This window comes from Leptosomus discolor, chromosome 9 (assembly GCF_034619465.1).
Source record: "Leptosomus discolor isolate bLepDis1 chromosome 9, bLepDis1.hap2, whole genome shotgun sequence".
NCBI classification, from domain to species: Eukaryota; Metazoa; Chordata; class Aves; order Leptosomiformes; family Leptosomidae; genus Leptosomus; species Leptosomus discolor.
The window spans coordinates 12341564-12364624 of NC_141399.1; the positions used below are offsets into that span (position 1 = coordinate 12341564).

At 40.4% G+C, this 23061-nt stretch overlaps 1 protein-coding gene across 1 annotated transcript; it reads right to left on the minus strand.

The window, feature by feature from the left end:
* Positions 1 to 1095: 1095 nt before the first annotated feature.
* On the minus strand, positions 1096 to 21500 carry TXNRD3 (thioredoxin reductase 3). The gene is made up of 16 exons (XM_009960746.2): positions 21378 to 21500; positions 14748 to 14808; positions 13119 to 13228; positions 12823 to 12936; positions 10877 to 10949; positions 9899 to 10018; positions 9346 to 9488; positions 7825 to 7940; positions 7491 to 7716; positions 7165 to 7257; positions 6624 to 6700; positions 5604 to 5760; positions 5303 to 5410; positions 4301 to 4396; positions 2654 to 2788; positions 1096 to 2364 (listed from the first exon to the last, which is right to left on the minus strand). Exons 1-16 carry the CDS (start codon positions 21498 to 21500, stop codon positions 2296 to 2298), a joined length of 1821 nt encoding a protein of 606 aa, XP_009959048.2. The 3' UTR covers positions 1096 to 2295.
* Between the last annotated feature and the right edge of the window lie 1561 nt (positions 21501 to 23061).

Genomic DNA, 23061 nt, shown 5'->3' on the forward strand with positions numbered 1-23061 from the left:
TGTATAGAGTGCTCAATGCTTGCAAAGTATCACTTAGAAAGAGGTGACAGCCCAGGCAGGTTTCACAGAAGGAACATCTGCAATTAGTACAGTGTTACAGATATGCATGTGGTAATTATTGATCAATTAACTTGAACCTGCAAATCAAATCTGAATTTGAAATAAAACTCAATTAGTGCTTACTAATGGTAAATTCAGGAAGCTATCATTGACTTGTTTCCTCCTTCACTTCCTCTATAAAATGGCTACACAAGGTAAACTTTGCAATTACCAGTCAGTTTCTCACAATATCAAGCCTTCTGAATGCTTTATTGTTTACTAAGTTTCCTTTTGGCTGTTCAGATTGTGCAAAGTCTGTAACATACTACCTGCTACTAGCTGTTCACCCTAATCTCCCCAGACTTTTTAAAACAGCTCAGATGAATCTCTGGTTGATCCACTTCAATTTAAGAGATTAAGGTCATTTCTACACTAGTATTATGCCTACTTTACTTCAAACTGTAACATCTGACCTAGTAAGAGGCAGACTTTCAGGCATGCAACATTTTGACAGTGCCACTCTTCAGCTCACTGCTGCAGAAATGACAACAAGCAGGTGACTCTCCAATATTCCTATGAGACCAGAACAAGTAACTCCCCAGAGATCTGCAGTGAAGCAACACCAGAAGCTCAGCAAGTATTCCCATTGTCAAGTGAAAACAGTTTACAGTACTACTAGGCACCCAGAGCAAAACCTCAAAGTCTCCAAGAATTAGGAAGTTTCAACACCAGCAAGATGTTGCTAACACTCTAGATTTTACTAAGCATCTTTCAGCGGTGTTGCAGTTAAAACACTACAACAGCTGTATTTAGGATCTTCTGAAATATACAGAAACAGTATAAAATTGTTCTCTCAGTTTGAATAGACAGAATTCTGCATACTGAAATAGAAGCACACTAGATTTCTTGAGCAAGCCCCCAGGTGTGGCAAGTCTTTGAAAGATTACAGCATGCATAAGTCTATCGAGGGTTTGGTATTCCATATCATAAACAATATAATAGAAGCACAATAAAATCTCAAGTATGTGTAACATAAGCCATTAGGTCAGACAGCAAAGTGTTGTACGTGGTGTTTATTGAACTTCAAATTCCATGGTACATCATAGATTAAATAGTTAAAAACTGTTGACTATCATACAATGTTCTGAATAGTCTTTCAAAACATCTCTTTGGACAGAACTAAGAGCCAAATCCAAGCACAATTCCCCCAGAGCAGAACACCAGGGGTGGAAGAAAGCTTCAGAGTACTGACTGTACACAACACTACACAAAGTATGATAGCACACCAAGTCATTGTTCTTTGCTGCAACACATGCTTCAAAGAAATCCTCCACAACGCTTATTGCAATCATGAGCAGGTATCTACTATATTAGCAGGACAGATTATTCTCAGACCCTGCTCCTCCAAGACTTCAATACTCCACACAAGAGTACAGACTTACAGTTCCAGGTTCTGTGATGTTTCACATTACAGAGCTGAAACCAGATTGGAGACTATTAGCACTAAACAGAGTCATAAACAGCAAGAGCAAATTGACATGGTCTTGCACTTATGCTCTTCAACCCTGACACACAAGATGCCTGCAACTGAAATTTTTTTTATCTTGAAGACAGAGTGTCATCCGAGATCAAACAACTATGAATTAACAACAGCGATGTCTTAGATTACTTTGAAGATTTAGACTGGTTGAGGTTGGAAATGAGTGCTCCACCTGCACTACTCAACATTGCATCCTATCTGCGCCACTTGCCTCAACTGAACATACAATTAAGTAAAACAAAATGCATCAAAAAAGATAAATCAGTCAACTGTAAACTGTTGGCAAGAATAATTCAATTATATATTTGTCCTCTATCTCAGGCATTTGTACAAGACACTTAGCTTTAATCTGTGCAACTTAAGAATTTCCTTCAGGAGGAGTTCAGTCATTTGACCAGACGAAGAAATCTCCCAACCTTGCATGGCAGCCATCAGTCGTAGCTCACCTCACAATAAGGTTCCGAGCTAGAACGTCAAAAAAGCACCGTGGTGCTGATTCCAAGCAAAGTCAGGATTTACAGTTCAAGATTTCCCTGCTGTGTTACTGTTTCCATTTGCAACACTTTGCTGAGGAAGCCTCACAAAGGCACCACCCCCAGCTGCAGTACATACAGCGGTACTGATGCAAGTGTTTATTTTGCTGCAAAGCAGCTGGATGTATTAGGGCTTCCACAGAACCAAGTGTGCACAACATGAAAACATGTAAAACAGCAGGTTTAACCTCAGCAGCCTCTTTGAGTGATGTCTTGTCCTGAAGATTTTGTAATATCCATTGTAGTGAACACCTGTAAGACACCAAAAAAACAGCTTGTTTACTGTTGCTCTGTATTATTATCCATGTGGCTACTGGTCTCCTCTTGTAAAGTAACAATACTAGATCTCTTCATTACAACGGAAAACAAGTCACAGTGCACAGTTAACACATTTTCTATCCCATGTCAATATCTTATTGTTGGAAGTTAATCAAATACTAAATAAATCTCATAAGATCCAACGTAGTATTCTTTCCTTAAATTTAAGTAGCCACGTTCAAAAGCAGTTTATAAACCAAGCTGTGCCCTCCCCCTCCCTTACCTCTCCACAAGTTGGATGGATACCAATTGTTTCATCAAGTAATTCTTTAGTGAGACCACATTTTATTGCAGCAGCAAAACCTTGGGTAACTTCACCAGCATTAGGTCCAAGAACATGAAATCCTATCACACGATTCTTTAAGACAGATGAGAGCAAAACAGGAGTTAGTACTAGGTAAAGTTTAACACAAGCTCTAGTATGTAACTCCCACTATACTAAAAAACCACACCTTTATGTTATGCAAGTAGGTATTAGCAGAGTCTTTAAAAATATTAACTGCTCCAAAGAAAGTAGTTCTGCAGTTCTTTTCTGTCCATTATAGTAATTTTAAAACTTGTTTCATTCTGCTAAGTTTTAAAATCATTGCACAGCATGAATTCAAAGACACTGCCTAAAACTGAACAGATTCTAGTTGCCACCTGTTTTTATGATTTTCTAGATATACAGTACATCTTGTACGTTCAGATTTAAAACTATTTTTCTACACTGCAACTAGGTCAGATAGAGCACCTGTTTGTATTGCTTGTTAAAGATCTGATACTGAAGAGCTTCACTGGCTGTTCCCTTCCTCCTAAGCAGTTAACAAGAAGGAAGATTATTAGCTTTAATTTGTGCAACTTAAGAATTTCCTTCAGGAGTTCAGTCATTTGACCAGACGAAGAAATCTCCCAACTATAGGCTTGAATTTTGAGCAAGCTGTCTCTAATGAGATCTAAAGTGATGGCAGGCAACTATAAAAACAAGTGAAGAGGGGGTGTGGTTTGTTTGAATTTGTTTTGTTAAGAGGTTTATCAAGATGGATACAAGCAACATTTTAAAACACCTTCCCAGCACGTTCCCATACCTTCAGAGACATCCTAGCCCAGGTCTGGCCACAATTTGAAAGACAGTGTACTTAAATAAGATACAAATTCCTCATAATAGGAGCGATTTACCTTACATCCTCCTCCAGCATCTTAGAAAAAAACTTTTCACTCCAAAATCTAGATTAAGTCCCTTCTTTCATTGTGTTCTTTTCCAATGAGGCTCCAATAAAAGCAGAACCCTGAGCCTTTCTGCAGCCTTTGAAAAAGGGTTAGGTGGGCTAATAAGAAAAAGAGTAAGCTTACTTCCTCTTGGCTTACAAGCCATGCTATTTCATATCACTCCTCTCCAAAGCAATTTCAAACACAAAAAAAAAAAAAAAAAAAATCTTCATTCATCTGTTCTCCCAGATAGTTTTAGGGAAAAATACCTGACAGCATTGGCACTTATTTTTTTGCAACAAGAACCTACTGATCACTAGAAATTCCCATTTCTTATCAGCTTTCTAGGCCCAACCACACGTTTTCCATGTTTCTACTAAACATACAAAACTCTGCACTTTGCAAAGGCAAAAAACAAGGCCCAGACACCTAAAGCAAGACATCAGACAGTACAGTTACTCAAAACTCACTTGGAAGAAAAACCCTGGCAATTTTCTTCACAAATCTATCCTCAAAATAGGAACTCAGGATGAAGTTTCATAATGTATAAAGCTACCACTTGCTCAAACAGCTGTTACACAAAAAACCAACAAAAACAAAACAATCAGTTCTGTCCAAAATTGATTAGGACTTTTAAAACAAATACCTATGTTAACAGAATCCATTCCAGCTTGCTACTTACGTTGTCATGTTTACTGCAGATAATCTTTGCGTAACAGGTATTGTTATCTCTGCCTGGTACTGTCCATTCAAGTGGCCAGAACAAACTGTGATAAACCTGGGAGGGTGACAAGAAAAAGAGCATTAGAATTTGATGGATTCAGTCAGACATAATTCTAGTTTTTAATGTCTTTACAAATAGCTGGTTTGACATTTAACCCACTAGATTTTCATAACATATACTAGTTACACACTCACACAAGACAGTGATTTTTGTCCCCCCAACCCAAGCAGTCCATCCTCCAAGTCAGTAGAGGAAGACTTGACTCAAACCACATGCCCCTGATTTAAATACTTGATCAAAACAGCAACAGCTACAAGACGCAACATTTTAAGATCCTAATTTCAGAAAGAGAAGTGCTTTAGTAGTACAAAATTAATACCTAGTTACCATAAGTTTAAATTTATTCTGCAAAACAGTTAACAGTAGAAGCTAAATACTGCCAAGTGTATTTGAGAGATGTAAAGAGTTAAACACAAGGCACGCAAACAGCTTTAATGAAACTCTTCAGAAAGCCAGAAATGAACATAGAACAGGGCAGTTATGCCTGATATTACTATAGCCGCAAGAAAAGGTCAGGAAGAAATTAATTCCCAATTCAAGTACAGTGAACAAGCAGAAAATACAGTCCATCCCAGGAGTGTGGTATGCTTTAGCAGTTAAGTCTTTAATTCACAACAACAAAAAACACACCTACAGTTTTGCATCCTGAGTTTGGCCTCCTGAAGCCAAATGCTTCTCAGCAGCATTCAAATAGCTACGCACCATTCTAATGGTATCAAGTGCGGTCCCGGATTTCTGGGAGTCCAACACCTTGCTGGCCAGCTGACAGTACTTCTGCAGCCAAAGACTATCTAGCTAACCTTCCAGTATTGTTTCAACACTATGTCTTCAGTGTAAAGCAGCAAGGCCTGAGGAAAACCTTCTCAAGCTACAAGTTAAACAAGTCTTGAGTGCTCTCACCTCCAAGTTTTGCTTTCCATATTCTTCTATGGCTCTTTCTTCAGCTAACCCACAGCTGCCATACTCTAAAGGAGTAAATACCGTCGTCGGTACATTGATATAGTCACACTAAAAATAAAAAAACAAAATTTACATTTAGACTATACAAGTTCTATACAACACATAACAGGAAGAGTTGTATTGGCACTTTTTTTTATTTTAGACAGAACACTTGCAGTGCACACAGTCAAGTGGTCAAATCAACTTGTGCTATTGCAATTTTGAGGCAAAAAGCATAGAAGTTGTATTGTTATAGCTTTACCTTTGTGGAACTACCACCATAAAGCCTGCGGGCTAGCAGTTTTCCTGCTTGAATGGCAACTGGAGTAAGTTCAAGCTTTCCATCCAATATATCTCCAATAGCATAAACATAAGGCACATTGGTTTGTTCTTCATCATTTACAGGTACTTTCCCATTCCTTTAAAACAAACAGAAAAGAGAGTAGAGTTCAGTATCACAACCTTCCTCAGTGCTCAGCAAAACACAGACGGGAGTTCTGCTACAAAGGTGTTATTCTAACTACTGAGCACATTATTAAATACGTTGACTCCTTTGTCACTTCAACTGCAAACTCTTCAGAGCATCAGTTAGCTCCAACTGACACATGGCTGCAGTTAGTACTCAGCAGGCCAGTTTTGACTCCAGCAACAGTGTGTTTCTGATGACAATGAAGTAACTCAGACATCTTTGGACTTAGGATCTTTATTATACAGCTTGTAATGCACATTTTCCCCTAAGGGGAAGAACTGCAATACCACTCACGTTTAAATAAATTAGCTTAGTTATTAGCTGCTGCAACTTGATCTTAATTTTCCTTTCTCCTGAACAACATAATCCTGCCTCCTCCTTTCCACCAGTTTTGCACTGACACCAGGGAGAAACAAAAAAAAAGTTTAAACCTGTAGGAAGCAAGTAGTTTGCTGCCTCTTTAAATCCCTGTATTAAACTTGCCACACGAGCTGAATAAAACATTTAATTTAACAGAATATTAAACCATAGGTCCTAAGTAAATTAAGCAAATATATTAAATCTATTCCTTAAGCACAGTGGCCGACAAGTAGGTATTATCTCAGAATAGTTCTTTAACGAAATACCTTTAAAGAAATTGAGTTAATGGACAACTGCACTCAAATCCAGGAGAGAAAAGGTTTTAAAGGTTCACGTAATTGCCAGTTATAAGAGTGAGGATTAAAAGAAAAACATCAGTATCATTAGCTATTGTTAGAGGTAAAAAAAAAAATCATTGCATTCAGCGGTTTAAGGGAGTTGACCAATACTCACTTCTCATTGATTCTGACACCAATTGTCTCTAAACCAATATTTCTGGTACATGCATCACGACCAATGGCTATCAAAACCTAAAAAACCAAAATTAAATGCAATAATTTTATGCAAGGAAAGCAAAGCATAATCAGTGTAACACTTCCTTTATAGTCTTTTTCAGAAAATACTGTGAAGCATATGATTGAAGTGACTTTCAAAAAAATTTTTGGAAAAGAGCCACCAACAGTTCAGGCTCCTCCATGTGCACCTTGTTTCAGAGATGCAACAAACAGCAAAACATTAATATCAGAACAAAAATCAAAGCAACAATGGTGTTCATATGGACTAAATTCCAAGCATGTAGTTTCACCCATTCTGCTGACATGGCTCAACTGAAGATGAATATTGAATTTTCATGTATTTTTTTCTGACAGTAATTTGTGTGAACAATTCTTCAAGCAAATTTCCCTTCACCTTTTTCACAAAAAAACTTTCACAGTATTTTAATACATTTTCACGTGTTGTTACATTCAGTTATTTCAAATCCAGAAATGCTTACGGTGTTATACTCTTCTTGAAAGATTTCTGGTCCCTCAGTAGACTTTGCTGTCACTTTCAGTCTTCCAGGCATGCCCTCCTCCAGCTGTTCAACCTGTATAAATATTTGTAAGCTTAGAATGACCTGAAGCAGCAGAGCTCACTTACATTGTCACTTCAAACCCTGACCTACTAATCTATCTTTCAGCATTAAAAAAAAAAAAGCTTAATCTCATAGAACATTTAATCCTATACAGAGCCAAAGCCTTCCCAGACAGCACAACCATTCTACATGCGCTGTTTAAATTCATTCTGTGTAGAGAGAAGAAACCTAAACAAAGCACTTGCCTGAATGGGTATAAACTTCCTGATGAACTTCACGCCATGTGTTTCCATGTGAGCACCTACTTTTTCTGCCATTTCTTGGTCAAAGCCTCGAAGGAGTATGGAACGCACCATCACTGTGACATCTAGACCTAGACCAGCAAGAAACCCTGCACACTCTAGAGCCACATAGGAAGCACCCACGACTAGAGTTTTGCCAGGACAGTAAGGCAGGGAGAAGAGGTCATCGCTAAAAAGGAAAGAAGTGTAAGTTACAAGGTTCTTTTAACATAAGCTTGTTTGTCTTTGCAAACACTAGAGCAGACAAAGTTCAGTCTATTATGCCTTTTCATCTCACCTTGTAATACAGTATTCTTTATCTCCAGGGATACCCATATATCTAGGCCTTTCTCCTGTTGCCAGGACAAAAGTCTCTGCTGTGTGATACGTTACTTGTCCTTTTCTATTAGTTGCCTGTTTATATAGACACAGTTAAGAAAGTCTTTACCATAGGAACAGGTCTTAAGAAAAAATAAAAACCCCTATGTCATCCTCCCCTTAAATATTGTGGATATGTTTAAGAATCAAGACCAAGCAGTTTCAAACAACGACTAATGCATTCAGAGAAGCCATGCGGGTCACTGAAGAACAATAGGTTTAAATCACAAACTATCAGGCTTTTCTCTTAAAATCATTTACTCTTTGATTCCTGCCCATTTCAACTCATTTAGACTGAATTCTTCACAAGTTCACTTTCAAGTTATAAAAAGCCACAACAAATTAAGCCCCCCCCCCCCTTCCAATAAAAGGCCAATACAATGCTAGTGACAGAATAAAATTAATTCATTCTTAGGCTAATATAGAAATTAAAAAAAAAAGGTATCTAGTTACATCATCTCAGAGGGCCTAAGACCCAGCCTTAAATGAATTCAAGCTAATTTGACCTCTAGAGGCCCTTGGCCTTGGGAAATTTTATCTTGCCAATCTATCTCTCTGAAAAATCTGACCTTCATTCTTGCTCTTTAGTGACTTGCAACACAGGTGAAGGGAAACTTCCTCCCCATCAAGTCATCAGGTAATTCAGTTTGGAAAGGATCTCAGGAGGTCATCTAGTCCAACCTCCTGCTGGAAGTCTTTCTGTTTGACTTTATTTATAGACTAAGGACACTAAGTAGATGGCCTGCATATCTGGACACTAGAACAGCTGGCAGATGAGGTAAGCTGAGCATACTACTACCTTTTCAGTGCTCATCTCCTGGTTTGAAACACATGTAGTTCAGTCTTCATGAATTCACATCAAAAACAGATGATTAGACCCACTGAACCAAACAGCTGTCTTCAATATTCACTCCTAAGTTAAGCTTGCTACAATACGATCACTTACAGCAAGATTGCCAGCACATGTTTTGTCTTGCAAAACTGACAGTTTAATTCTTATGCTGATACAGCATAAGGTTCCAGCAGTGCTGTTATGCAAGTGCTTAATGTGATTTAATTTCAACAGTTTTTATGCTTTAGTATGAAGATTTTCCATGTGGCAAAATTGTACAGCTGAACCTTTTCTCTTCCCCCATCACACCCGACTCATGCTGCTGACCTTGTCATGAAATTAGCAACAGAGCTGACCTTACTCTATTCATGCAAGACATAAGTTTACAGTCATCCACATTACTCTTACATAACAGTTACTCGGTTTGCAAACACTGTGGCATGCACTAAAGTACAGTAATAATGTCAATCAGTAACTTAACGAATGAGTTTTCAACTTCGGCTGACTTAAGCTGGCAATATCAAGATGAAGCCTTTTCCTTGTTGGATTTTAAAAGGCAGTTTCAGAATACAAGTTTTCCCTCCCAATTGTTTTAAACACAGCACATACCTTAATTTTGTGTGGTTCAATGAATTCCCCATACGAATTGAGGTATGTCACAGACTTCTCTCTCAAGGACACTCGATAGCCCCAGTTTAAAGAACCAATGTAGTTTTGAATTGCTTCTACCATAATCTCCCAGTTGTGTTTAACTGAAACAAGAGATTAATTTCATATTTAAAGAAATCAAAGTGCAATGAACCCTTAAAGAAAACCTTCAATCTTGTTCATTGTACCTCATGCTAAGAAAGCATCATTACCATCAGTAATGAGGAGACGTATCAAAGTCTTGCTCTACTATGCTAGTATTTACCTGACTTGTTACTGTCTGAAATAAGCCCATTTTGGAAGTTCTTTCAATTAATTCAGCTATAGGGAAGAAAACACAATTAGCTTTCAATCCTAAAGGGTTCCACGACTCAAGAAGGAGGACGTCTTCTGATTCACCTAAGAAAACTACTGAACTCTGTCTCTAGTTTAGTAAGTCCGAAATACAAGATGATCTTAAGCTCAGAGTCTCATCTGGATACTGTCTTGGTCTGTCCTCTGGGTTCTTACTAACCTTGTTCGTCATACTGCCACCCGTATTTCCTTGAATCTTGGAGTGCCTGACCCAGAAGTGCTGCTTGATGCATTAGCTTCTTAGGAATGCAACCTACATTTACACACGTGCCACCAAGTCCTAAGACGGAAAGAACCATGTTATTACCTGCGTGAACAGGATACTTATGCTTTTCCTATCATGTGCTTTGTATAATCACCCATGTGTTAGTCGGTGATGTTTGCTATAGCCAGACAAGTAACATGAAGTTTCCACTACATTTGAACACACTAAGCTTACAAGTTTGTATTCAGTTTAAGAGGTTACTTGACTCATTGAACCAAGAAGGGTACAGTGTGTTGTCATAAACATAGACCCAGGATACTTAGTCCAGAGTGCATCAGATTTTAGTCAGTAAGGAAGTCAAAAAGCCCAGAGTTCCTAGAGTTTAGCATCGCCTATTAACGTGGAATCTGAAATATGTATTTGTTTGAAATCTTAGCTATGAAAGCACATTCATACCTCAACTCAGTAAAACTTGACCAATGAAGTCCCTTACTCATTCTCAACTGCCAATGCATTAATAAGGTCAGACAGCAGCTGTCTTTACTTATGGAAAGGTGAGGCATGCACAGCCATATAGTCATACTGTTCTAGAGGCAGCCTACACCAGTTATCCATGAAACAGAACTAGATGAAATAAAAGGCAAACATACCCACACACATGAGCATGTGAACATGCACACACTCACTACCCAGACGCAATTTGAAAGTGAACACAACTAGAACATTTGACAAAGAACTGAGTGTTAGCAATGCACAAAACAGAAACAACTGTTCAGAAAAGCTGGCACGCCAGGAAAACAACTCCTTTGTTATCCGTGTTCCAGAACTACAGGAATTATGCCACAATTTCTAAGACTACAAATGCATAATATCTAACCCTGTATGTATCACTGGCACTCACACATCATAAAATACAAGTTAACAGACACTTACCCCATGAGGTTCCGAGAGGCGTTGGAACAACATAATCTAACACCATTACTTTCTTTCCCAAGGCAGCGGCTTCCTATAGAAGATGGAGAGACAAGTCAGCATTATCTAACTTTTGCCTGACAAAGAAAGTCTGTCTGCTCATTTACGGTCACGATATACTTGGCACTAATAGAAGGCTCCTTATCATACAGTTAGTCTCATTATTGTATATGGCTCTTCTACTTCCTTCACTTGCCAAAAATTGACATCCCTTTCTTCCAAACTTTGAACGGACACTTATGTTCAATGCTAAATCCATATCATCCCACACTGCCAAGAGCTGTGATCTGAAGTGGGTATGAGATGGGCTTATCAGCCTACGATCCTCTTCTACCTCACCCAAAGAAACACTTACACTGTCAGCTCTCCTTGTCTTTCAGGACAGCAGGAATGACTTGGCATGTTCATGAAGGAAAAAAGTGATGTTAGTAAACTGAAGACAGTTCAATGGAGGACCATCAAGGTGCATAAGGGGCTGAAGCACACACCTTATGTGAAGGGTGAGAGAACTTGACACATTCAGCCTGGAGAAAAGGTGGATTTGGACAGGACTCAACGGCAACTTTCCAATACCTATGAGGAGGTCATTAAGATGACCGTGTCAGGCTCTTCACACTGACAAGCAGTGGAGGGACAAAAGACAACGGCCATCAGCTGAAACAAGAGAGTTTCAGACCAGAGATCAGGAACTTTCACACCAAGAGGACACTCAAGCAGTGATACAGGTTTCCCAGAAAGCCTGGGCCATCTCTACCCCTGGCTGTTTTCAAGATCCAAATGTGTCAGGTCCTGCATAACTTGTTTGACCTCATAGTTGACCCTGCTTGGAGTAGAGTTTAGACTAGACATCCTTCTAATGTCCACTCCAATCCTAGGATACTCTATCCAAGCAATTATCAGGCACTTGAAAGATCAAACAATGGGCAGATTCGATCAAGGGCTTGGATCAAATCTTTAGGTGCCTCAAATCGGTTTAAAAACTCCTGCAGTTACTGCAATCCTGGCTCAAACAAGGTTCAGCCAGCTATCTTGTATTCTGTGAATACCTGACCTCTCCTACTCTGAACAGCTCGGTAATGATCACCAAGTTTACAACTGATGTCCCAGAAGGCACTGTGAGCAAAGAGCTGGAGCATTCTGAAAACGCCTAATTGGCCCATTGAAGAATTCAATTGCCACCTTCTCCTGCCTGCCTGATACTTATCTAGTGAAAGCTGCACACTTACCTGTATTGTTGTATGGCACTCACCAAGGCTGTAAAGACTAACATCACCATGCTCAAACCATAAACTGACAGTTAGGATACCTAGCTGAAAGGTGGGAAGTGTGTGTTCAAATCCCTCAGGTAGAAGAGAAAACTGAATCCACTCCTTAGGTTCTGAGGCACTCTGAACAACAGCTAATTGTATAAGAGGTACACAATCTCATTACCATTTCTGAAAAAGCAGCTAGAAAGAGAACTAAAGAGTCACCAGTTCCTTGAGAGAACAGCTGAAAGCACTTTGTTTTAGATGACTGGTGATCCTGAATCCTAAACAGTCAAAAGTACTTCAAGTGCAGCCTTTAAGTTTTCCAGGTTACTGGAAGTGTTTGGAAGTGTTAAAGTGCCTGTGTACTACACATGAAGAGGAGATACTTAAACTTTTGGTTCCACCCTCAGCCAGGAACCTAAAACCTATTATTAGGATCGAGATCTAAAGAGACATTGGCTAGAAACTGATCCACAAAGAACATGATTTCCTGAGTAAGCACATTACTGGACCACTACTGATTCAATTAATTAAGAAGTTGAACAGTAGTAATTATCAAAATATAGACTGTTCTATACTATTGTGATTAATAGCAAGACTAACTTTTGAGGAAGTTTCATATACAACCTGTTCTTTAACGCAATCTTCACATCATACCTTGGAACACGCAAGTCCACCTGAGCCACCACCAATAATAATGAGGTCATAATCATAGGGTTCTGCAACTTTGCTATCCCCAAGAAGTTTCTGCAGTGATCCATCATGATAAGCCTGGGAGAAAAAAAATAACAACAAAATCAAATTACCGCACAAATTTCTGAGCAGACCGAATGACATTGCCTTCTCTGACCTAGATCACCCAGTCTAACATGTCACACAATTTAACTATGATTAAACCGCAAATTCACTCACTAGGCTTGTCTATTTCCAGCTGATTTTTAGAGAAAAGTTACCTGGTAAGTTGAATCGCAGCCACCTACATGAGTTCCATTCACAAATACATTAGGCACTGTCCTCTGATTAGTTAGCTCTACTAACACTTGCTGAATACTGGGTCCATCAGCTAAGAATAAAAGAAACAGGTACATTATAGAACAATTTTCAAGAAGGGAGCTTTTAAAACAACCCTAAGTATTAAAGGTTTGGACTGCGGTGGACTGTAGGTCTGCCAAGAAAACAATTCTATTATAAGCATCACATTTGGAGAATTCCTGAACATAAGCAAGTCCTCAGAAACTACTTCTCAAAAGAGCATGCCTAAATATCGAGGATAAATTGGTGCTCAAAGCTTTAATTCTACAGAATGGAGTAAAGTTGAAGTAAGAGAGTTCAGCCCCTGTATTTCTTTGATTCTTATCAGTCTCTTCCTGACAGTGTCATACTTTGTACTACGCAAAAAAAGTCTTTTCCAGATATCACAGGAGATCATACAGGCAGCTTTTCTTTCATGAGAATTGTCTGGTTTTGGAGTATGTTCTGTGTAGGTGCACACAGTTTTACCCAGCAGCTTTGTATTATGAGAATATAGGGATCAGAAGAATGCATGTGCTCTTCTACTTACCCTAACGCACCCACCACACTGTCTTAAACCTTCCAGTTTTAAGATTATCATTGTATGACCTGACCTGTTATCTGAATCATCAGCACCTATACACAGGGTCAATTTGGATGTCTCAGCAGTTGCGCAGTGGTAAATGTGGGAATGAGAACTTACATTAATAATTTTGACTAAAATCAGAGCAATTGCAAAGGAAACTATTAATAAGGAGTAATTCCAGAAAAAAAGACTGTGCATTGTACTTTGCATATCTTGGGGATAATTAGTTCATATAAAAAGTAAAAACAAGTAAGAAAAGATACTATGGATCAACAAGTAAGTACATTTTCCCCCAACACTGCTTAGACACAAACACTTCAAAAAAGCATTAGCACTTAAAAAAAGCATTGGAAACAAAGTTTTGTACAGAAAAAAAACTGATAACACATTCAACAACTTCTCAAGAGTGTAATTAAGAGTTTATCAATAATTATGGTAGAAAACACTTGTTCTTAAAGCTACATTAAAAGCTACATGCATTATGTACATATATGCATAAGGCACTACATGTACTAGAACTAAAGCAGCATGGGCTTTAAAAAACACCCTCAAAATAGCCACAGCCAAAGTACTGGAATTTACCCTTCTTTCCAATGACTCAGCAACTTTCTCTGTGAAGGTCACACACATACCAAGTCAAATATTAACAATTCATCTAAAGCCACAGAAGAACCCGAGGTAGGAGAAAAATACCACAGGCTTTTTCCTAAAAGACAGAGCTGCTCAGAGAGAAAACAGATCTCACATCCTCCATCAGTTGACAATTTGAACAGAAAGAGTCAAAGCCTTAAGTTATATTAAAAACACACCCTGTATTAAAATCTACATTGAGGCCCAATTGCTTTTATTTCTACATATATTTAAATAGATTTTAATTGCTTTATATAGCCTCCAATTAGTTGAAGACAGCTTAAGGAGTCATGCACAGTCACCCTTTTTTAGTTACATTAAACAGCACGTGATAGATTTTCTTTTTTCTGCTTACCTGTTACATCAAGTTCCAAAGCATAGTACTCCACACGCATAGAGCGGAAGAGTTCTTTCACCTACAACAGAAAGACACAATGCTAGTGCAAAGGTTTCACAAGATCTGACACACGACTGTTGGATACATACAACTTAAGTCTCAGTTATTATGCTTTGAAGGCCTAGCTCTACATGGCTTTGTCACTACTACATTTTACATGTTCCTCACTTAAAGAGGCTATTTAACAGCACCCAGATTAAGCATCCCACATCACAGTGACCTTCCAACGCAGGTTTCATTACCTCAAGAAAAAATTCCTATATACAACTTACTTAGCTGCAGACTTCTCCATCCCTGACAGATACCAAAAGCCAAGAGAATAACTGCCATATGGAAAAACATCAAGAAGAGAGATAAAGTAGCAGCCAGATTCCTTGATAGTACTAAGGAAAGAAAGCGGGGGGAAAAAGGGAGTAGATGGTAACATGCAAAACAAAACACTGTCAAGTAAATGCAAAAAAAAAAGTGCATTATAGAACGCTGCAGAACAGGTAATACTCTCCAAGTGTACTCAGCACTAGGTCAGATCATGCCTACCAGCCCTGCATTCGTTTTTGGTTGCTGTTCTTCAGAAAAGCTTTAGAACAAGTAGAGAACAATTACTGTAAGCAGTCAATAAGTTGTGTTTCACGCAGAAAAGACAGAGAAAGGAATAGCTGTGTTTAAATAACTGACTACCTCAAGGAAGAAGAGAAGCAGTGGTGGACTGAGAAAGAACTAACGGTCTTGAATTGCATCAAGAGATTGAGATGAGACTTTAGGAAAAGCTTTTCCTAATAGCAAGATGCTGGAACATATTATCTAGGTAGATGACAACTTTCATCAGTGAGTGGCTTCAGAAAGTACAGGGCAAAAGCATTTGAACTATAGCTTTTCCCACCCTGAGCTAGGGGACAAGACTAGATGATCTCCTGAATTTTTTTCCGGGTCTGATTTTTAGTTTGCTGTTTGACAACATTTCTCTTAGTCTCCATGATCAGACAGGAGTGGTTCTAACTTGTCTGCCATTGTTTTACTAAGTCAGTCATATCTTGCTTGTGAAATATTGAGGGAGTTAATATCAGAATGTTAAGTTACATTTTTTAACCTTTTAAATGGGTATTTTCCTCCATTAAGCAGAACTGTTCTGAAGACGCTTGGTCACTAAAAGGCTGCTTTTCTCCTGCACTGCCATGAATAAACTCAGATACAGTATCACTAGAGCATGTCCTAGAAACATGTTTCATGCATCTGTAAGTCAGCAATAAATAAAATGACTAGTCTTAAAACCTCATCCTAAATGACAACTTAGTTGAAATTTACTGTCATGTGTCATTCACCCCCATGCACACCCCCTGGACAAAGTCCTGGCTGTTTTTCTGACATCAGTTTTAGATTGATAGAGCATACCATTACCAGGTTCGAGTCCGCTAGACTTTTAGAACTGAGATTTTTTTATGGTAGTGTTATTCATTAAACTGGCAGTACTGAAATTGTAAACTGTCCTTCCAGATGGACAATGCCATACCTCACGGTACAGGATGTGGTATTACATAGGGCAGTACTTACTCCTTTGAAATACAAGTTGCAGACTTACCTGTGCAAATAGATATTGTAAGGCAATGTGTGAAAAAAAACATCTGCTTTAATCCTAACTATCTGGATGTGAAGACAGCTCTAGCAAGAAGTACTAAATGTCTGTGTGATGGATCCACTTGCCAGCATGGAGTCTGAACAATGAAGCACACTAAGTTGCTGCCAATTCAGAAGAAATCTTTTACAACCGGCTTTCTGATGAACCTCAAATTTATCAACAGCACTTCACCAAGAGTAAGTGGAATCACATCTAATAAGCTTAAAGATGTCAAATGCACAATGAATAAAATGTTTTTAACGTTGCTGTGATCCATGCTGCTGCTATGCCAAAGGCTGAGTACTCCAGTGCTTTCTAACAGAGTTTCAGCTTTATGCAAACAAACATAAAGCTTCTGTATTCTGTACCAACTACATGGTAAGTTCTTACCACATCATGTATCAACTGTAATATAAAAAAATAAGCTCTGCTTATATAACTGATTACACTAGTTCTACAATTATAGAATAACGCAAGTTGTAAGGTACTTTTGGAGGTCACCTGATCCAATTCCCTGCTCAAAGCAGGGCCAAATGTGAAGGTTGATCAAGTTGCTCAAGCACTGTCCACTTGAGTTCTGACCATCTACAGGGACAGAGATACCCTAACCTGTCTGGGCTGTTCCAATGTTCGGCCATACTCACTGTAAAGAATTTCCATTTTATCTCATTGGACTATGTCTCCTTGCAATTTGTATTTATTGGCCCTTGTCCTTTCAGTCTGCAACTCTGTGAACAGTCCGGCTGTCTTCCCACTTGCTAGCTGAAGACAGCAACTAAAATCTCTCCCTGTTCAAGCTCAACCAAAGTGAGCTCCTTCACACATCCTGTGCCCCAGTCATCTAACCATCTATGGCTATGGACTGAATGAGAGGGAAATGGCAGTGGAACTGCTCCAGACCTCCCACTCTGCAATTGCTGTTACAACGCCCAAGCTGAATACCATGAAACACCTAAAAAACAAAGCTTAAAGAGATTGCTACTATTAAGTGTTGAGCTAATAACCCGAAGTCACAAAATTAGCTGCTTGGCTGCTGTTTTAGTTTGCAGCAAAGCAGCAGAGTAACAGGCAAGTTTTCATTAGTGTGTTTTTTTAAAAAAAACTGCTAAAATATTGCAACAGCAGCCAGCAGTGGGGAGGACAGAGAACATTAGTAGAACAAGAAAGTATCACACTCAAGAAAGAACAGATTAACACAACACATTTAGGCAACCTTAATTCTCTACTGAACATATGGAGCAGACAAAAAAAAACACGGCATCCTGATTAGAAGCAGCTATTTCGCTTTATACTTATGGACAGATCACGCTTGTGTTGTGCTAATGAAATGGAGAGAAAGACAAGTAACAAGTATACAATCAGTTACGAAATCTTCAATACAGGCAAGAGATAATAGATTATTTCAGTTTGGAAGAGAAAATGATTAGGAAGAACAGAAAGATAACACACAGTAATCATGAGTAATATCTAGATCAGGTGAACAGGAAATGATTTCTGAGAAATACTCACTGGAGCAAACAGCTCCAGCTGAAATTAAAGGGAAGTAACTCTCCATACAATACACAAACTGGCAAACTTACTGTCACCTGACATCATAAAAGCCAAAATTAAAAGGAGGTCAAAAGAGCTATTAGACCAAATAAAAGAAAGATCCACCGGAAACTTTTAACTCAATAGAACTAATAAACTCAGGTCAAGAAATTCCTGAGCCACACAGTGCTGGAAACTTCCACGGCATACCGGGAAATTTCCTTCCTTATACCCCAATCCTAAAAATGTAGTTTCTCCAACAGGTGTCTGGGATGGGATACTAGGTTGCATGGTCACCAATACATTTACTTCCCTTCTGACCAATGCAATGGCCTTGTTTACCTAGTAAACCCTTCCAGTTTTCACAAAAAGAGACTAGAAAAAATTCCAGATATTATTAAACAGTAGATAATTTCTCTGAAACTGAGAAATTGGTCTAACACTTCAGAAAACTTTTCTTGGAGATGCTTTCTGTCACTAGGGTAGCTAAGCAGCTTTGAAATAAGCTTCATACAGTGAAGCTCAGTAAAAATGAATGGTATGTCCTAGGTCTGCTGTTTCACTCATCAGCTAACATTCTACAATAGATACAGCTGAATTGACCAGAAACTCCCATGGGTACAGAACATAATCGGTAATAGCAGAACATGTAACTAGAATAACTGGCACCTTCTATGCAACCACAGTTGTTGCTCTTAAAATAATTTCAACATACTACAGCGTTCAGACTTGCAATTTTTCATGCTAAAAACTATGTTTTCTTTACTCATTTTATCTTACTTAATATTAAATCTTTTCAGGGTGATAAGAAATTAAAGAACAGTCAAGTTAAGTTAGACAAGGAAGTCATTCTAACACCACCCCCTCTCCACTACTGCCTTGCTAAAGCAATTGAACAATAAATTGCATTTGCAGAAAAAGAAATGCACAATTGCCTAGTCATGCTACTAGCTAAACTGAATAGAAGCAACTACTCACTTAATTTAGAGAATTTATTTGCAGTGCTTTTCTAAAAGAAAGCATCATCTTAATTCTCTTCCAGCATGGCTACCTCCATTTGTAATAAAGAATTATTTCCACCCCTCAAATTAGGTCCTTTTAGAGCACAAGTGTTCTCTGCACTAGTGCTAAACATCATCACTTTTTCAATTAATCCCACCAAAACCAAATTGCTAACAACCATCCACAGTAAAAGACAGACACAGTGCACACTATTCATATCCATCCGCCTTTAAGAACTCAAAACTATGTGATTACAGGCTAAGTACCCAAGCTGTAGCTATGCTTTCAAATTATATCCACTTCATTAATTCTACAGACTAGATCAGCTAGCAGGAATGCTGCATTACCCATTGTTCTCCCATTCCTTTCACTATTTCCCAAGTCTTCTGTGGGAGGAGTTCTTAATAGTCATACTGATGCAGATATTTACGTTTTATCACTTAATGTCTCATGTGTGGCTTTCTTCTCGCGGAAGCTTTCTTCTTCCAATTCTCCCTCTGCAACAAATACCTCTTCTACAAGTTTTCTTCATTCTATTACCTGTCTCTTCTGTTCCAGACAGGAAAATAAGCCAAGCAAATCTGCCTACTTGAGCAATCAGCTCCCCAAGTTTATCAGCTGTTCCTTCACAATGATTCATATAGGGTCTTTCAACCCTGTCTCCTAGAAAGGGTCATGAGAGAAGGCCCTCCTACTCATGATATTCATTCTTCCCCTTTCCAAGACAATAAAGATAATACTCCTCATATCTGATCGTTTCCCTGAAGCAAGTAATCCTGTCTAGTGGAGAAGCTCTAAACAAATACATAAAAGAACATTAATCTGGAATTTAATTACTGGACTACAATCAGGTCTAATTTTCCCTTAAAATCCTTGTGTTACTCTAGCCCCACTGCATACTAGAAAAAGATGAAGGAAAAGGTTGGAAGGTTTAAAAAGTTACTACGCCATTGTATGATCTCAAAAGCACTAGACTGAGTGCCGTATCAACACTTGAGCAATCATTATCACCAAAAGCACACAGAGCAATAGACAGGCACAACTAAGTATTTCTCAGTGGACAGCACTGAAGTCCTCAACAGAAGGTAACATTTACATCAACTGGACTAGACTCGAGCGAGCCTCCAACCCCTTATTTGCTACAACTTCCACTGAGTAAGACTGTAAGTAAGCAAATTTTAGAAGTATTTGATCTGCCTACTATGCTATACTATCTTTCTGCCAAAACATTCTTGGAGAGGAGGCATTGGCTTTGCCTATCCTCTCATACACAGGATCTTCCTTTCCCAAAACCTCAATTAAGTTGCAAGTGAGATAGGATATATTCATTTAAGTTTTCTACAAAAAGGTCGTAATATCTCCTCCCTCAGAAGAGCTACTAGAATTAAACCTAACCTACACATGGGAATGCAGCTTCTGAGTGTCTTCCTGGTTGTCGGTTCCACTGAGGATTCGATCCCACAGTTCCGACTATGTTTTTCCACCATGGCCTCATCAAATATGGTATTATGAGGTTTCATAACATGCTCTTTGTAAACGTTCAAGAATCACAATGCCTACAAACACCCAGATTCTCTATGCACTATGACTATGGTGTGCTGGCCCTGTAAAATTCTAACAAAGATCCTGTTCTTTAATGACTCTGGCTCACTAGCTACATCTACCCTGTGATACTGATGCATAACCAGGGCTAGAAAGGTATTTTTCTCTAAACATCATAATTAATCAATAGTGTTTGGAGGGTTTTTTAAAAGACTTTATGGCAAGCACTTAGAACTTACACTCTTAATACAGAGTCAACTTTCTCCCTCAACTTTAAAAAGAACAGCAAATTAAAACATCCCTCCCCAGGGATGCAACTTCGTCCAAGCTGAGTAGCAATGCGATGCTCCAACTTTCGGCAAGAAAGCAACACAACCAGCACCCTGACCTTCAAGCAGCGGATACAAAAGCAGTTTAGCTGAGGAACAAGCCCACCGTGCGGGACTTCCCACACATTCATCTACCCCCTCACTCACGTGCCGAAGGGAAAGAACTACCGAAGACGCCGGTTAGGACCTCTGCCTCGCTTCAAGCCCGACAACGGGGTTTCCAAAGGGTGGCACCGAGTGCTTAAGCGGCACGCACTCCTGTACTCTCTAAACCCCAGGGCTGCCCTCACAAGAAGCGGCCCCCCCGCCACACTTGCTCTCCAACCCCTCTTCCCCTTACGCACTCCCCCCGCCCGCAGCGGGCCGCCAGGCGTACGAGCGGGCGCCCTCGGGGCAGATGCCTCTGGCCTAGCACGGGGGCCGAGCCAGACCTGCCCCCAGCTCACGGCGAGACGAGGGAAGCGCCTCCGAGAGCTCCCCCCGGCCTCGCCCCCCGCCCCGTTCCGACGGCTGCCGGCCCAAGGAGAGGGCCGGTAGGGGAGCGCGCCGAGGTGGCTCCCACCGCCGCTTCACCTTATTGCAGTAGGGACAATAGCTCTTGCTGAAAATCATGACGCGGTGGGAGGCGATGAGGGTCCGCACGCGGAGCTTCAGGCCGTCCCAGTCCGGGAGCTGGGTCTGGCCGGGCGGCGGCATGGCGGGACCGGCGGCTCGGGCGGGGAGCGCACAGTGCGCGCCCTCCTCACCCTCAGCCCCACCGCGCCCCTTCCGGAGCGGCGAAGGTGACGAGCCGGACCGACTTATCCGAAGGAAGGGGGAGGATCAAAATGCCAAGCAGCGCTCGCCTCTCTGTCTTTCATCCACACGCAGTATGACTCATTGTAAAATAGTAAAACAAACTTTACTTCAGAGGTATAAGCGTTGCAGTTTACCTAAAGGTGATGTGAGAAGGATAAACTCGCAATTTTTTAATCCACCCCTCCCCTCACAGAGGCAGTGAAATAACCCAAGAGGCGGGAGACCAGAGAGCGCATGCGTGGGGGCGAAAATGCCGCGCTGCCCAGGGGGCGGGAGGCCAGCGCCGGCATTTGGTGGTGCTGGGGTGGTCGGTCTCGTGGCTGCCCGCAGTGCCCGCTCGTCCCGCGGCGCCTCCAAAGGCCGGGGAGAGCAAATACGTGCGGGGGGAGCGGCTGGAAGGGACAGACGGGAGCTGGGGCTGGCTCAGGGCTCGTTGGCCTTTTCACCGCCTCACGTTCTCATTTCACGGACCGTCCGGTCACGAGATGGCGGCGATCGCACGGTGTCCCGTCGTGGAACAAACACTGCAGCGGGGGCCGGGGGCACCGGTTTTGTGCCCCCTCGGTGTCCTGTAGGTGAGGGCAAAGTCTGGGGAGGAAAGCTGCCTTCTGCAGGGGGAGAACAGCTTCCCCCCGTCTGCCTCCACTTGCTGCTTGGGTCTCATGTAGGAGGAGGAGAATAGGGGTGCAGGTAGAGCTTCTCCTATAATAAAATGGGTTATGGCTTGAGAACACGTTAGCCAAGAGAGCAGGAAGAAGCTTCGTTTTTCTTATGCATTACAGGCTTAAAGGAAGGGGATGCTGAAGCACCTGGTACTGCTTAACGTTACACACGTGTCTGATTAGGTTGATTATTCTTTTCCCAAGAATCATAGTAATTGTGAGAACTGTAATGTGGAAGGGGACGTTGTCCTGGCCTGAACAGTGGGAAGAGCCTATATCAGGGCATAGAGCAGGAGGAATCCTGTCTGGTTATTCCCCTGCTTTGGGTGGGTTTTGACTGGGGAATGGCAGACTGCATGCCAAGGTCCTAAGAACCTGGTCATCTCCCTGCAGAGCAAGCCAGAGTTCACCAATTGCAGCAACAGCTTTCTGTGAACAATTATAATGAGTGGCCCTGGTTTAACATGTAAGAACGTCACTGATGTTACTAAATCAAACCCTGCAAGCTTCTGAGTGACAGGAATTATTTTCCATATGTGAGGAAAACACAGAGACAGAACGATTTATTAAGGTTCACTAGGAAGTTTGTAACAAAGCAGGATATACAGTCCAGTGCTCCCTCCCACGCCTGCCCACTGCTATTTACTAATACTAAAAATAATCACATATAAAAGCTGTAATAGACCTAGTGGGAGACAACTGAATTAACTTGCTTAATTCCTTATTGATCACGTGTGTCTGTGGTGTTCACTGCCCAGTGAGCTTGAAAAAATGTATATTACATTTATTTGAATGTT